This window comes from Pyrgilauda ruficollis, unplaced genomic scaffold, assembly GCF_017590135.1.
Source record: "Pyrgilauda ruficollis isolate IOZ18807 unplaced genomic scaffold, ASM1759013v1 scaffold10, whole genome shotgun sequence".
Classification (NCBI taxonomy): Eukaryota; Metazoa; Chordata; class Aves; order Passeriformes; family Passeridae; genus Pyrgilauda; species Pyrgilauda ruficollis.
In genome coordinates this window covers 811,380-825,580 of record NW_024508101.1, presented here as the reverse complement: position 1 = coordinate 825,580, position 14,201 = coordinate 811,380, and the positions used below count along the sequence as shown (strand labels likewise).

Sequence of the window (14,201 nt, the reverse complement as noted above, 5' to 3'; positions counted from 1 at the left end):
ACTGCTCTGTCCTCTCCCAACTCCCATGACAGGAATGGAGAACATTGTGGAGGAGGATGCCAGTACCTATTTCTGGTATTTCCTATTTTAGTACCTATTTCTGGATGCTAATTTCCTATTTTAGTACCTACTTCTGGATGCTGGTCAAGACTCACCAGACCCGGGCTGGCTTCTGACACAGCATCTCTGGGAAGCAGCTGGGCCATTTTCTGGAGGGGGAAAGCAGCATTTAGAGGGACATTCACAGCAGTGGTTTCACTGGAGAACTCCCTGAGGACTGGGAGATGGGAGGCAGGCTGCAGGGGAGGAAGAAAAGCCTCCTGTGTTTCTGGTGCTGGGCAGAGCAGGGTGAGGCAAGGCTGACCTGGGCTGGCTGTGTTTATTCCCAGGCAGCAGGGCAGGGCAGGGCAGGGATGTGGGTCTGTGGGGTTCCATCCCCATCTGTGGGATGGATCTGTGACAGGCTGGCTGGTGGCAGTGTCCTGAGGGTCTGCTCTGGGTGCTATGGGGTGGATGGCCTCAGCCTGGAACGTGTGTCCACTGTGAAAGCTCAGATGAAAGACTGGGTGAAGATTTGGTGCTGGGTGGTTGGATTTTGTCTTGTTTCCTTCCCCCAGGCAGTGCTGGCACTCCAGTGATGTTCAACAAGAACGGGGACGCCCCGGGGCGCTACGACATCTTCCAGTTCCACAGCAGCAACACCAGCACGCCCGGCTACCGCCTGGTGGGCCAGTGGACAGACGACCTGCAGCTCAACGTGAGTCCCCTGTGCTGGTAACACCCCGTGTGTGGAGACACGAGGCTTGACTCCATTTTCATAAGGCTGGTTTATTATATTATGGTATATATTATATTAAAATACTGCATTAAAACTATACTAAAAGAACAGAGAGAAAAGATTGATCAGAAGGCTGCAAAGAACAAGAATGGAATGCTTAACAAAATCTTGTGACTCTCAGAGTCCAATGCAGCTGCATCTGTGGTTGGCAATCATTAATTAGAAACAACCAACATGCACCAGTCCCAGCTGTACCTGTTGCATTGCACAGCAGCACACAGTTATTGTTTACATTTCTCTCCTGAGGCTCCTCAGCTCCTCAGGAGGGAAAAATCCTAGCAAAGGATTTTTCATAAAATATCATGGCTACACCCCTGCTCCCCTGGCCGTGGGCACTCAGGGCTTCAGCCAGCAGGGATCTCTGCTGCTTCCTCACAGCTCCACAGTGCAGGTTTGGCACTTGTCTCCCTCTCCTCTGTCCTGCAGCTTCTCCCCGTAGCCAGAGAGCCAAAGCTCCTCAGACTAGCAGGGACACGAGGTGCTCATGCAAATTTTATTACTGCTGCGTGTCTGCAGGCCCTGGTTGCCAGCTGGGGAAATGAAGCTGTGATTTGGTGTAGTGTGAAACCGCTGGGCTTTCGCTTGCAGATGCTTTTTGGTTTTTCTGGTCTTTGGAAAGCTGGAACGAAATGTTTTCGGAGTGAGTCACTCTTCCAGTGGTGTTTTGAATCCGTGTGGGTGAGGTGCCCTTTCTGGGATGATGCTTAAAGGAAAACTGGCACATAGGAGCAGGTGCTCAAACACACTTTGATGTTTCCCAGAAAAAAATCCCCCAGCACTGGTGGGTGGCACAGCTGGGGAGCGTGTCAGCCTGAGCCCGCCTGGCCCGGCCTGGCCCTGCCCGGGCCTGGGATCCCTGCTGGCTTTGTGCACTGGGCCTCGGCTTCCCGGTGCCAGCTTCACCTCCTGCCTGGCTCCCTGGGGAGTTACCAGGAGACACGGACTGCAGCTCCCCGGGGCCCTGCAGCCACACGGCCTGAGGAGGGTGGAGGTGTTCCTGGCTATCGGTGGGAGCAGCCTTTCCTCCCTCAGCCGGCCTTCCCGGCCCAGGAGCGTCGGCAACCCTCGCTGTGTGGTGGCTGCTCTCTGCCTCTGCTGCCAGAGGGCCTCTGGGAGGGTGACAGGACAGGCTGTGTGACACAGAGGCGGCCAGGACACACTGGGGTGACACAGGGGGTGACCCCACAGTGACCCAGGGGGTGACACAGGAGGTGACCCAGGAGGTGACCCAGGGTTGACCCAGGGGTAAACCCACAGTGACCCATGGGGTGACACAGAAAGTGACTCAGGGATGACCCCACAGTGACCCCATGGTGACACAGGAGGTGGCACAGAAGGTGACCCAGGAGGTGACCCCACAGTGACCCAGGAGGTGACCCAGGGGTGACCCCACAGTGACCCCACAGTGATCCAGGGGTGGCACAGAAGGTGGCACAGAAGGTGACCCCACAGTGACCCCACAGTGACCCCACGGTGACACAGGAGGTGGCACAGAAGGTGACCCCACAGTGGCCCCACAGTGACCCCAGAGTGGCCCAGGGGGTGCTCCAGCCCAGCTCTCTCTGGACCCGCTGTCACACGCTGCACTTGGGGCTGGCCCTGTGGCCTGTGGGGACACTGGAGCTCCCCCAGCCCTCCGTGCCTGGGACACAAGCCCTGGGCTGCCCTCAGGGGTCACAGCCGTGCCCTGGCGTGGAAACAAAGGCCCCACACATTCTATTTTGAATGTTCTCCTGGTTTTTGTTAAATCAAGGAAATGATGTGGTCACCGAGGGTCCACTCTTGGAGGCTGATCACACACAGTATTTCACTCTCCTTGAATTTTGGCTCATTTTTATTTTCTGTGTTTGATTTGCTCTTTCAGTGCTTTTTGAATTTTGATGTTCTATATAAGGAAACCTATATTAACTTGCAATTTACAGTTCTTTTAGCAAAAAATATTAATATTTTATTAAGCAAATCCTTCTTTATGTAAACTGCACATCCTGACCCATTAAAATTTAAAGTGAAATTAATGGAGCTTGATTTGTATTCCTGTTGTTGTGTTAAATGTTTCCATAAATAGACCTCTTTCCTCACCCTTGCAGCCTCATGGCCACAGGGTCATATCAGTAGTTGAGATTCTCTCCCTGACTTCCCTTCTAATCACTCAAGTGTCCCAGTTTCTCTCACAAATATGTATCTAAGAGAGTCCCTTTTGTATTATTGGATTATTTCTTACAATAATAAGGACAATTGTGGAGTCTAGAGAAGTCAAGGATTCCTGGAAATAACCAAAATAAATTCCATTAAATGCATCCCAGGGAAAGCTACCAGAGGATGTGATTTGTCTCCAGTAATTATTGCAGCAATAACTCTTCAGGGGATGTTTTCCCAGTTCTTATTTCTCAAATACATCACAAGAGGGGGGAGCCAGGGGTGCTGGGTGCTTTGAGGAGGGCAGCTCTGCCGTGGTGCTTTGTGTCCCAGGGGAATCCTGGTCACTCCTGGGTGTCTGCATGTCCCTGGGAATGGGGAGAGCTCTGCACAGCCTCAAAGGTAAGGACCCAGCAGACCCAGGGACAGGAGGGCAGCAGCTGCAGGACACCAGCTAGGTGAGTCAGTATTTTCTTCTTTGTCATCATCCTCATTCCAGGAAGGAGCAGAAATGTTTCACTGTGGATTCCTCTGGCAGGCTGCTGCTGTGCAGTCTCTTGTGGGTGCCTTCAACAAAGGTCATTTCCCATTCCTGGTACTTTTTGGGGCATGGTGGCCACAGGCTGGATTAATCTGGATTAATCTGGATTAATCTGGAGAGCTGAACCTGATCTTTCCATGTTAGATTGCAGAGTAACTTCTGTTTCAGTTTTCTCTCTCTTGCTTGTGTTAGCAGACAGACTGAGGAGAGCTGTAGCAACTTCCTTGGGACTCCTCAAATCTGCTCTGTGTTCTTATTGTTGATAAACCTGGCTTTGTGAATTACCTGGGGCTGTCTGGATCTCGGGTCAGATAACAAAACATTTGATGACTTTTCACTGCAGCAAACTTGGGACATCACAACTGATGTGAGGGCAGTGCCATCACCCCCTCTTCCTTTGCCTGCTTGGCAGCAGTCAGCCCAAGCTTTGCCCAGCACCCAGTGCACGGGCAGTGCCAGTTTTGGCTGTGTGTCAGGTGTCCATGCAAGGATGAAATGAGCAGATGTCTGATTTTAAAGGCTTGGCCAGCATTCCATGCCAAGCACTGCAGTGCTGTGTTCTCCCTGCAGCAAGGGTGTGGAGCTGAGTGCCCACCCATCTCCCACCCTGGGGCAGAGAAGGGCAGGTCCCCCCTCTCCTTGGTGAGGACTGTGCCAGCTCTGCCCCCCTCCTCACTGGCAGGCAGATTTGGGCTGCAGGGTTTGTGGTTCACATCCTGCTGCCCTGATTTCAGGCTCAGAGCTTGGCCAGCTGCATTCCTGCTGCAGCACAGCCCCGTGACCCCTGGGAGTGGGAGGAGAGGTACAGCCCATGCACTCAGGCTGGAGAGAGATGTTCTGGCACGGGAGAGCTGGGCTTTAACCTAGGCCTGGGGTTCTGGGTGGCTGCACCCGTGCCCCAGGGCAGCTTCAGCCTTACCAGAGCTGCTTGGACTGCCTGGAGCTTTGATGTTTCAAATCCAGAGGTGCTGCTGGTGAAGAGGAGCCAGTCTGCTCTGGGCAGGATGAGGAGTGTTGTGGAGCAGCTGGCTTTTGGCTGGTTTGCCTTTCCAATGGCTCCTTTCAGTTGTTCTTAGGCTGGGTTTTCCTTTGCACCCAAGGCTTTGGTGGTTCCAGCAGCAGGGAATGGGGAGGATGGCTGAGGGCAGCGTGGCCAGGAGACAGGTCCTGCCCCCACGTGGAGCTCCTTGTGCCTCTCTGGATGTCAGAGGAGGAATGAACCCCTCTGTGAACCCCTCTGTGCCCTGCTGTGCCCCATCTCAGCTCGGGAGGTGTCCTTGCTGTGTGAGCTGTTTGTAGGGCAGCCTCTGGGGCTGCTGGAGAAGGGGCACTGGAGGAATGTGAGGAGCTGCCTGAGCAGCTCCCATACAGTGCTGGCTCCTAAAAATGCAGCTTCTTATGCTTGGAGGTGCCTGACACAAACACAAACACATCTCTCCTGGAGGAACTGATGTGCCTGAAGGAGGAAGAAATGGATAGCTCCTAGAGGAAGCACAGGTTCTCCTGGGAAATTTGGTGATATTGCTTCTCTTTCTCCAGGCACAGTTAACTCAGCAGGTCCCAGGTTTATTATGTTTCCCCACCTCATTCCCTGTGCAAGTATCCCAGAACTGTCAAAATCAATAGGTAAAGGAAACATTCCCTGTGAAATTGTTGTTTCCAGGTGTTGGCCTTGTGCTGAGGCTGCAGAGACCTGCCCGGGCTCCTGCCCGTGGACACGAGCTGCTCCTGGGATCCGTGGGGTGCTGGGATCTGCCAGGTGGGCTGGAGGTGCTGGCTGGACCCCACAGGGCAGCTCTGCCTGGGGAGGGCTGCTGGCCCTGTTCTGTGTGGGGGCACCCAGCCGAGCTGTGGGGTCCCCTTGGCCATCCCCAGCTCCACACAGGCAGGACACTGCCCTGTCCTTCATCCCACCTTGGGGCCCTGAGGGGCTGTGGGGTCCCCTTGGCCATCCCCAGCTCCACACAGGCAGGACACTGCCCTGTCCTTCATCCCACCTTGGGGCCCTGAGGTGCTTCCCTGAGACCTGCTTATTTGCCACTGGGGAGGGCGATCTTCCTGGAGCCAGCTGACGTGGGGCTGTTTTTCAGTCTGATTGTCTAATTAATGCTGTAATAAGGCCATTAGTGTCTGCACTGGGTGCACCATGTCGCGGGTTAATTGCAGCGGTGTCTCCGCCGTGTCAGACGCCGTGTTCCAGCTCTGTGCTGGCTCCTCACGGGGCACAGGGCACTCCCTGGGGCTCTGCAGCCCACCTTCAGCATGGCTGCAGGAGGAGAATCCTGCCTGGGCACGGACACACCTTGTCCTGTCCCTGTCACACCGTGGGGATTCCTTGCCGAGCATCGGGCAGGGCCCGCTGTGAGCTCAGATAAAGCTGAGCCTTCCCTCTCGTTACTTGGTTTGCAGGCAGAGCCAGGTACACATCAGAGATGCCTGAGGACACTGCATGCAGGGATAAAGGAGGAGAGCTGCCTTGTTTGCTGGGTGTGCCTGAGCCTGGAGCTCAGGGGAGTGGAGCAGAGGGGTTTGGGACAGGGTGTGCTTCCCCAGAGCCTCCCAGACCCCCAGGGCTGCTGCCAGTGCCTCCCCTTTTATTGATGTGCCCCAGCAGCCAGGGACATGTGGCTGCAGCCCTGCCAGAGTGCTTGGGAGATGGATGGGATTGACAATGAGCAGTGGGTTCCATGGACACAGCTGTTCATGGACCCAGCTCCCCTGATCGTGCCCTGGGCTCCTGGATAATTCCCTGGGCAAGCAGCTGGGAGCTGCTCTTTGCCCTGGGGAGCAGAGTGTGAAATAAAGTCTTGCTTGGAATCAGGAACGTCCCTGTAGCTCAGGGTTTGGGGTGAGCTGGGGGTCAGTGCTGCCCCCGAGCAGGGGGAGCCTTTGCTGGCAGGACAGCAGCAGGGACAGGGACAGGGACACCACGGTCACTGACACAGACAGGATGGAAATTCCACCCTGCAATCCTTTTCTCCCCACAAACAGAAGCACATTGAGTAACTCTGTAATCCTCTGTGCAATTTATGTGGAACCTGCTCACTTCAACACCTCCTGAATCTGTTTGGGCTCAGACTAATCAATTTACATGCCATAAACATCTCTGTTAGGGATTTTGGAAATAAATGTTATGAATAGTGAGCTGGTGAAGAGAGTAATTAACTGTCGAACCTGCTGGCAAGAGACCTGGCTGTACCTGCCTTTTTTGATAAAATATTCGAATTGGAATTGGATCCAAGCACCTCTTCAGTGATGTTTGCTGCTCAGGAATATTCTGCCAACAGATGGTATTTGTCTAAAATAACGTGTTCAAATTGACTTCTGTTCCTTGTTTTCTTGGGTTTGCTGCTGGGTTTTGGGTTTTTCCTTTGGAGCAGAATGTGTCCAGGGTAGATGGAGTTTCTGGTTTTGGCACTGTGAGGGACACTCTGCATCTCCCGCTGCCCTGCTCCTGTCCCTGCAGGTGCCACAGCAGTGACACGTGGTGACAGTCCCAGTCCCAATCCCAGGCTGGGGTGTGTGCAGTGGTGGGGATTGCTTCCCAGCGTTAATGCTGCTCAGTGCAGTCCTTGCAGAAGGAATTGCAGCCTGTGGCACAGCTCCTGGCTCTGTAACCCCAGGGAGGGGCTGAAGGGTGACTGCATCCCTGGGCTCCAGAGCTGCTCCCAGGGCCACGCCGTGGCCCCCACGCCCGCCGTGTGCTGCAGTAATGGATGTTGTTTGTTTTGTTCCCTCGTTACATTCTGCAATCTCTCACTGCTCATGTCAGCCGTGACCGGCACAAACACCTTTAATTATCTGCACTTGCAGCATTAGCTCCCAGGCAGCGGAAGGGAATTTTTCACACCACTGGCCTGCTGAATGACCATATGCTGCTTGCTGCTGCTCCAGGAGGGAGGCACTGGCTGAAAGCACCCAGGTCCTGCCCAAGCTGTGACTGGGCCTTGGGGTGACACCAGGGGCTGTGGCCCTGCAGATGGGCTCGGTGCCCTTGGCTGCTGGAAGGGGATTCAGCAGACAGGGACACAGGCTCAGAACAGCTGAAGGGAGCCCCCTGGGCCGGGCAGGAGCTGCAGCTCCCACAGCCAGGGCACGCTGTCCCTGCAGGTCTGTGCTGTACCACCACAGCAGGGCCATGGTTAAATGTCACCCCTCGCTCTGCAAAGCAGCTCGGGCTCAGCACTGAGGATGTGAAATGCCATTTTCTCTGTGGTACTGACCCTTGGCCCAGGCAGTAAGAGCAGGGTGAGAGCAGCAGCCAGGGCAGGTGAGGAGCTCAGCTCCACCAGCTCTGGCAGGGCAGAGCAGGTCTGGGGTCCTGCTGCAGCTCTGGGAACGTCCCAGGGGAAAGTGTTGTGGGGGTATAAACACTGAGGGAAAGCAGGCTGAGATGGATCACACGTGTGCTAAGGACAGGAGAAAGCTGCAGTGTAAGGAGCTCATAAAAGCTATAATGGCAAAAAAAAAAATTATGTAGCAGAAGATGTGACTTGAGATTTTGCTTTGTCTTGTGTTGTTCCCTCCATGCCCACGAGCTGCAGGCAGACACACTCTGAGAATGAGTTATGTACGAAATGGGAGTTAACAAATAAATCACCTGGCCTTCGAAAGAGGTGCTGGTTCTGTGCCTACACACCCTTCTGTAAAGCCTTTTTGTGAGGCTAATGTAGTTTTGTCAGCAAATATATTCAAGAGCAAATGCTTTGTGGGATATTTTATGGCTAATGAACATGTTTGGTTGCTTTTGGCAGGAGTAACAATGTCAGTTTGTGCATTATTGAGGGTGCAATATTCTTTATTTAATATCTGAAAGCGGGAAGAGGCTCTTCAGTGGCAGATGTGCTTTGCTGTGTCTGGAGGAGTTCACCCAGCTGTGGAGAGCAGAGCAGCTCAGCTGTGCCCCAGAGCTGTCCTGCTGCCACAGTGCCAGGGGAGCGTGGGAGCAGCACCCTCAGCAGCATGGGGCACTCAGTGCCAGCCCAGCAGGCAGCTCAGGCTCCCAGGCAGACCCACTGGCCCTTCAGCTGAGTTCTGCCCAGTGTTTCCATCCCTGTTCCCCTCGTCCCAGCCCTCCCTGGGGTCACCTCTGGGGCTCATCCCCAGGGGCATGCAGGTGGCAGCAGATGGTTCCTTTGTGTCTGTCCTTGCCCTGGCGAGGGAGGTTGGATGGAGAACATTCTGTTTGTCCCTGCGCTCCCCACTGGAGGTGTGTGGGGCTGTGTGGGCAGTGCTGTGGGCAAGGGCCAGGCTCTGCAGGAGAGGAGAGTCCAGGAACTTCAGCACGATAATGACTGGCTCTGTGCCTCTGGATCAAAGGCACTTGTGGCTTTTCCCTGGCAGTGTGAGAGTGATTTCTGTCTGGGAGGAGTGCTCAGCAGTGTGGGGTTTGTGTCTGGAGAGGCCAGGGCACCCCGAGGCAGCTGTGCTGTTCCCTTCTTTGGGGCCTCCTTTCTCACCTCTTGTTTGTCTGCTTGGGAGGAGGTGAGTGCTGAACATCCCTGTCCCTGCGAGTGCTGAGAGCCTGGCACTCCCTGCCAGGCCTGGGCCACTCAGCAGGACTGCAGCTTTGGGGCTTCAGCTGCCCCAGATTTAATGGCAGATCAGGGGCTGGCACCTGCCAGTGGTGCCAGGAGTCTGGTGACAATTAACAGCAGCCACAGCTTGCTGCTTTGTCTCCATTTGTGTTGATCAAATTTGCGAGTGAACTCCTTTAGTAAACTGTATGAACAGCTCTGGGAACTCCTGGCTTAGAGCTGCTCCTGCAGGTCCCAAACATGACCCAGCTGTGTTTTGCAAAATGAAATTTTGGTCCCACACCGATGCCAGTGCCGAGGGTGGCGGAGCAGCAGTGATGACAGATGTGTCACGTCGTGCCTGTTTGCTTTAGGGAGGAGAGAGAAATGCCACAAAGGCTGATTGAAAGCTCTGCTCACATCAGGCCCATGTGAGGAGCAGTCCTCGGAGTTTCCAGCATTTTTAGCAGAGCACTGAGGTTCCTGGCAGGCCACATGCATTGAGTGGGCCAGAAATAATCTCTGTTTCAATGTCCTTGAATACTGATTTCTGAAGGACTCGCTGTGGCTGGCAGCAGGACTGTAAAATCAGAGGTAGCATGTGGAATTCAAGGTGTCCCCAGCTAATTGTTCACATGGTGGACAACAATGGCCCCTAAAAACAGCTGCAAAGGGTCCTCAGTCTGCTCTGACACAACTTGAGGGGAAGCCTTTGTTTGCTCTGTTTTCCTGTTCTGTGTGGTTTTTGTTCCACCAAACTGAAGAGGTACATTCTGTGCAGATGCTGCTGGGGTGATTCCCACGGGAGGCCCTTCTTTTTGCTGGTTCATCCCACCTTTACCTGGCCAGGGGGTCTGGGGCTGGCTGAGCAGCAGCACCCAGCAGCTGCTGCCCAGTGCTCATGGGGATTTCAGGGATTTCGTGCTGCTTTAGCAGTGCCTGTGTTTGACTGACTGGGGAAGGGCTGCACAGCCTTCAGCTCCCTTTGCAAGAGCAGGTTTTGGCCTTTTCCTCCCCAAGATGCAGCTGGAAGGGGTGGGACAGGCTTTTCTCCTCCCTCAGCCCAGGCTGGGAGCTCGGGGTGCCCCTTGCCTGGGGTGAGTCCCACCTGCCCCCTGCAGGGTTTTTGCAGAGGGATTGCAGGATCCCCCCTGTGTGTGGGGAGAAAATTCCCTGCCCTGGGAGGCAGCTGCTGCCCTGGCAGTGTGCATTGCCACCAGCCATTCTTCATTTTCTGTGCTCATCTGCACTTCTTTTAGGGCCCAATTGGCTGAGCACAACCTGAGCAGGATAATTTAATATTATTAGTGTTATTAATATCACTGCTGCAATCTAATTAGGGCCTAAATGAGCTGGGTACTGAATTTCCCTCAGTATTTTGTATTTCTTTCATCCTCCTTCCCTGCCCTGTGTTGTTCTGCCTTGCACATGAGATGTGATGAGGAAATCACTGTCCATTGATGCTGAGGCTTCAGGAGGGGAAAACCAGCACCAAACAATGTGACTGGAAAATACTGGTCCTTGAACCAGCTGGGGAATAAGGAGGATAAATAAGTGCCAGCATTTCTGGGCTGGGAGGCTCTCCAAGAGGAATGCTCTCCAAATGACACACACGAGCTTGCTTCCCTCTCCCCACTGCCCTTTCCAGACTGGGAGCTGTGTGTTGGCTTTGGCAGAAGCAGAACTTTTCCACAATCACAAATAACAGAGAAAATACGAAGTTATTGGCTCATAAGAGATAAACAAAGATAAAGGGCTAATCCTTTCCTCAAACCTTAAGTAAGGTCAACTCATGGCTGTGCCATGAAAGACTCTGAAAAGGAGTTTTCAGGAGAAAAACCAGAATTCCTGGATTTGCTTCTGGATTGGCCATTGTCATCCAGGCTTGTTCTCCAGGGCTTGGGCTCCCCAGCTGTGGGGCACTGGGAGCACTTAGGGACTCGAGTCTGACTGCAGCTGCTGAGCTGCTCTGTGCCCTGCCTGGGGCTGTCCTGTCACCCTGCACAGAAAAATCCCTGCTGGGGCTGCCCTGGATCCCTGGCAGTGCCAAGGCCAGGCTGGACACTGGGGCTGGGACACCCTGGGACAGTGGGAGGTGTCCCTGCCGTGGCAGGGTGGCACTGGGTGGCCTTTGATGTCCAGACCAGTTTGGGATTCTGTGGTGATTCAGATTTTCCCTCATTCTAAGCCACTTTAGGATAAAAAGTTGCCTTGGATTAGCTCTGCTTTCAGAAGATAGTTTTGCCCTAACCAATCAATTTAAAGAGACAAGGACTGTGTGTTATAAATGCACATTTGGAGGCACATGCTCTATTTTAATTAAAAAAAATATTATGCAGGGGCTGCAGGATGAATACTGAAGATGCATGGCCCACCCCCTTCCATTAGTGAGAAGACAACACAAAGCTGTAGGCAGATATAAAAGCATTAAAATAATTAATTTTCCATTTTATTGTGTGTCAACAGAAATGTATAATAATAAGCATTTTTTTGCAAAAACTGTGGATTAAGCATTTTTCTCTACATCAGTGGTGTGCTGGAAATGTCCTTGCTTTAATGTAGAACAAATGGCCCTTGGATCTCATTAAAGGTGGTGCTCTGAGTGCTCAGAGAACTCTCAGTGCTGCTGGGGCAGAGCAGTAAGTTGCTAAAAAAAGGTGACAAATACTCAACAAAAGACAAAGGAAGAGTAGAAATGAAAGGGAAGTAAAGGAGAGTTAAGAATTGTACTTGTGGGAGCACCAAGGAGCAGGTGGGAGAGAGCTCTGCCTCCTTCTGGGGTGGCAGAGCAGGGCTGAGGGCAGCTCTGGGAGGAGCAGGGAGCACCCAGGGGCTGGGCTGGGACCGTGGTGGGGACCCCAGGGAGGGGATGGGATAAGGGGATAAAGGGATAAGGGGATGGGATGGGATAAGGGGATGGGATGGGATAAGGGGATGGGATGGGATGGGTGAGCTGGGATGGGAAAATGGGATGGGATAATGGGGTGATGGGATGGGATGGAGCAGTGTCAGTTCCCACAGCAGGCACAGGGACATGGCCCTTCCCAGAGCTCACGTGCTGCTGCAGGAACAATCCTTCTGTTTCAAGAGGGGCTTTGGAGGCTCTGGGAATTCTGTGTTATCCTGCAGAGGTGTTAAGCCTGCCCTGCTCAGTGCAGGATTTGTTTGGCACAAGCCAGAACTGGTGGGGTTTGCCCCCACCCCTTGCAGGCTCAGTGCTGGGCAAGGCTTCCCCAGCACTCCCTGCAGGCAGGGAAATGAAAAGGAGCTCCAGTGTGAGTGCAGCACCAGTCTGGGCCAGGCATGGAGCAGCTCTGCAGCCTCTCTGGCACTCTGGCTTATCATCACTGTTATCTCTTGAAGGGATTTCAGTTGATATTTTGCAGAAGACTCTGCTGAGGATGTGTTATTGACATATTCTTAGCTTAAAACCATTATCATGGCAAATCCCTGGATTTAGAAACTAATTACAAGACATTAATAGCTGAGCCTGAAGAGCTAAGTCATGCAAATATTGCTGTCTGCGAAGTGGAATATACACAAATATAGTCTGAAGTGCTGAGGTAGGAGCTGCAGTCTGGAGGTGGCAATAAATCTGAGCCCAGTCCTCGCCGCTGGGTTCTGTGTGTCCGTGAAATTAATGGCACCATCATTATGAAAGTGGGATCAGGAACGTGGCTATTTTCTTCCCTGAGTAGGTTAATTACCACTAATGTAATTATTTTTGTACTGATTTTTATTTTAATCAAACATTGCACGAAACAATTAAGTTCAGAACAAATGGCTTATTATGGAAATGTTTGTGGCAGAGGGAAGCAAAGCAACAATATTTGAATTATCCACAGATATTGAGTTACTTTATTCATTAAAATGAACAATTACATTAGGCCTTACGAGACAGACTAAGCATTTCTTGTTAATGTTTGTTCTATAGTGAACATAATGAGAATATATATTGTGAGTGGATCCAGTCCCTCTTCTGGAGGCATTCGGGATGGGGGATGTGTGGGAGCAGGAGAACATCCTCCCCAGAGCTGCCAGGGCTGCAGTCAGGGGCTCCTGGTGTCCCTGGGCACAGAGCTGCCAAGGGTGCAGCTCAGGCTGTGACACTGTTGGCTCGCTCTGGGTGCAATGTCTGGCTGCCTCTTGGGCTGGGAAGAATAAATTCCCTTACCCTGGACTGAAATTCAAGGTTCTACATTAAAACCCCCGGTTTTTCTGTTAGTTGCAAGAGCACTTTCTCGCAACATTTAAGTGACCTAAGGAAAAACAGCTGCAATGTTGTTTTTAATGACACTTACTCACATCTATCCCGGGGATCAGGTTTGATGTTTGGAAAGGACACACACACACACACAGCAGCTGCTGGAGCCACTGAGGTGCTGCTGGGCTGGTAACTGGTGCTGGCAATGCCAGGGCCATCCCAGGCTTCCAGTCTGGACTGTTTCACTGGGGCTCCAATGCCAAACCTTCCTTGCTCTTGGAAGCTGGTGAGTGGCTTTAGTCAGGCAGAGCTGGAAATGATTTGTGAGCCCCGTTTTCCACAGTACTTGGGAGCCTTTGTTGCCTGCCTTGGAGTTCAGGATTCTCCAGACTGCAGAGTAAGTGAGACTTTCCATGTATTTAATGTAACCATTTATCATTTGCATTCCCAGAAGCACATGTGGTATTTCAAAAGCTGAATGTGACTTTGAAATGAAATATTATCTAATTATTGCATTTTTCAGTGATGACCATTTTCTTTGTCCTTCATATTTCTCACCTGGCTCATATAGCAGACCTTCCCCCATTCTCAGTGATCCCATGCCCTACAGAAAACATTCCCCCCTCATTTCAAATCTTCCCTGGTCAGTAGCACTTCCAGGAAAGGAGATCTCTGCTCTGTCTCGGTAAGAAGCCCCAAGGTTTGTGGGAAGCAGCCTTGCAAGTGTAAGTCCTGCCTTCCCTCGAGGTTTGCAGTGTTGTTACTGATTCTCATGAAAGAACAGCTTTTCACTCTCGTGGTTTATCTGGGCTTGGATGTCATTCCACCAGACTTAACGAGAAATGGAAATGAGAAATGGAGGCAGTGAGCACAGCTAGGAGCCAGAGCCCCACACAGAGGCACCGGGGTGTGGTTCCAGGACTCTGCCCATGGGAAGTTTATCCGCTCGGGGTTTGTGTTTTGGGG

At 52.6% G+C, this 14,201-nt stretch overlaps 1 protein-coding gene across 1 annotated transcript in view; it reads left to right on the top strand.

Moving 5' to 3' along the window:
• The window catches only part of GRM7 (glutamate metabotropic receptor 7), a 190,095-nt gene that overhangs the window by 130,075 nt on the left and 45,819 nt on the right, over positions 1–14,201 (top strand). The window contains exon 6 of the mRNA XM_041461946.1: positions 618–757. Coding sequence (XP_041317880.1) covers positions 618–757 — 140 coding nt within the window. The remainder of the gene's footprint in view (positions 1–617; positions 758–14,201) is intronic.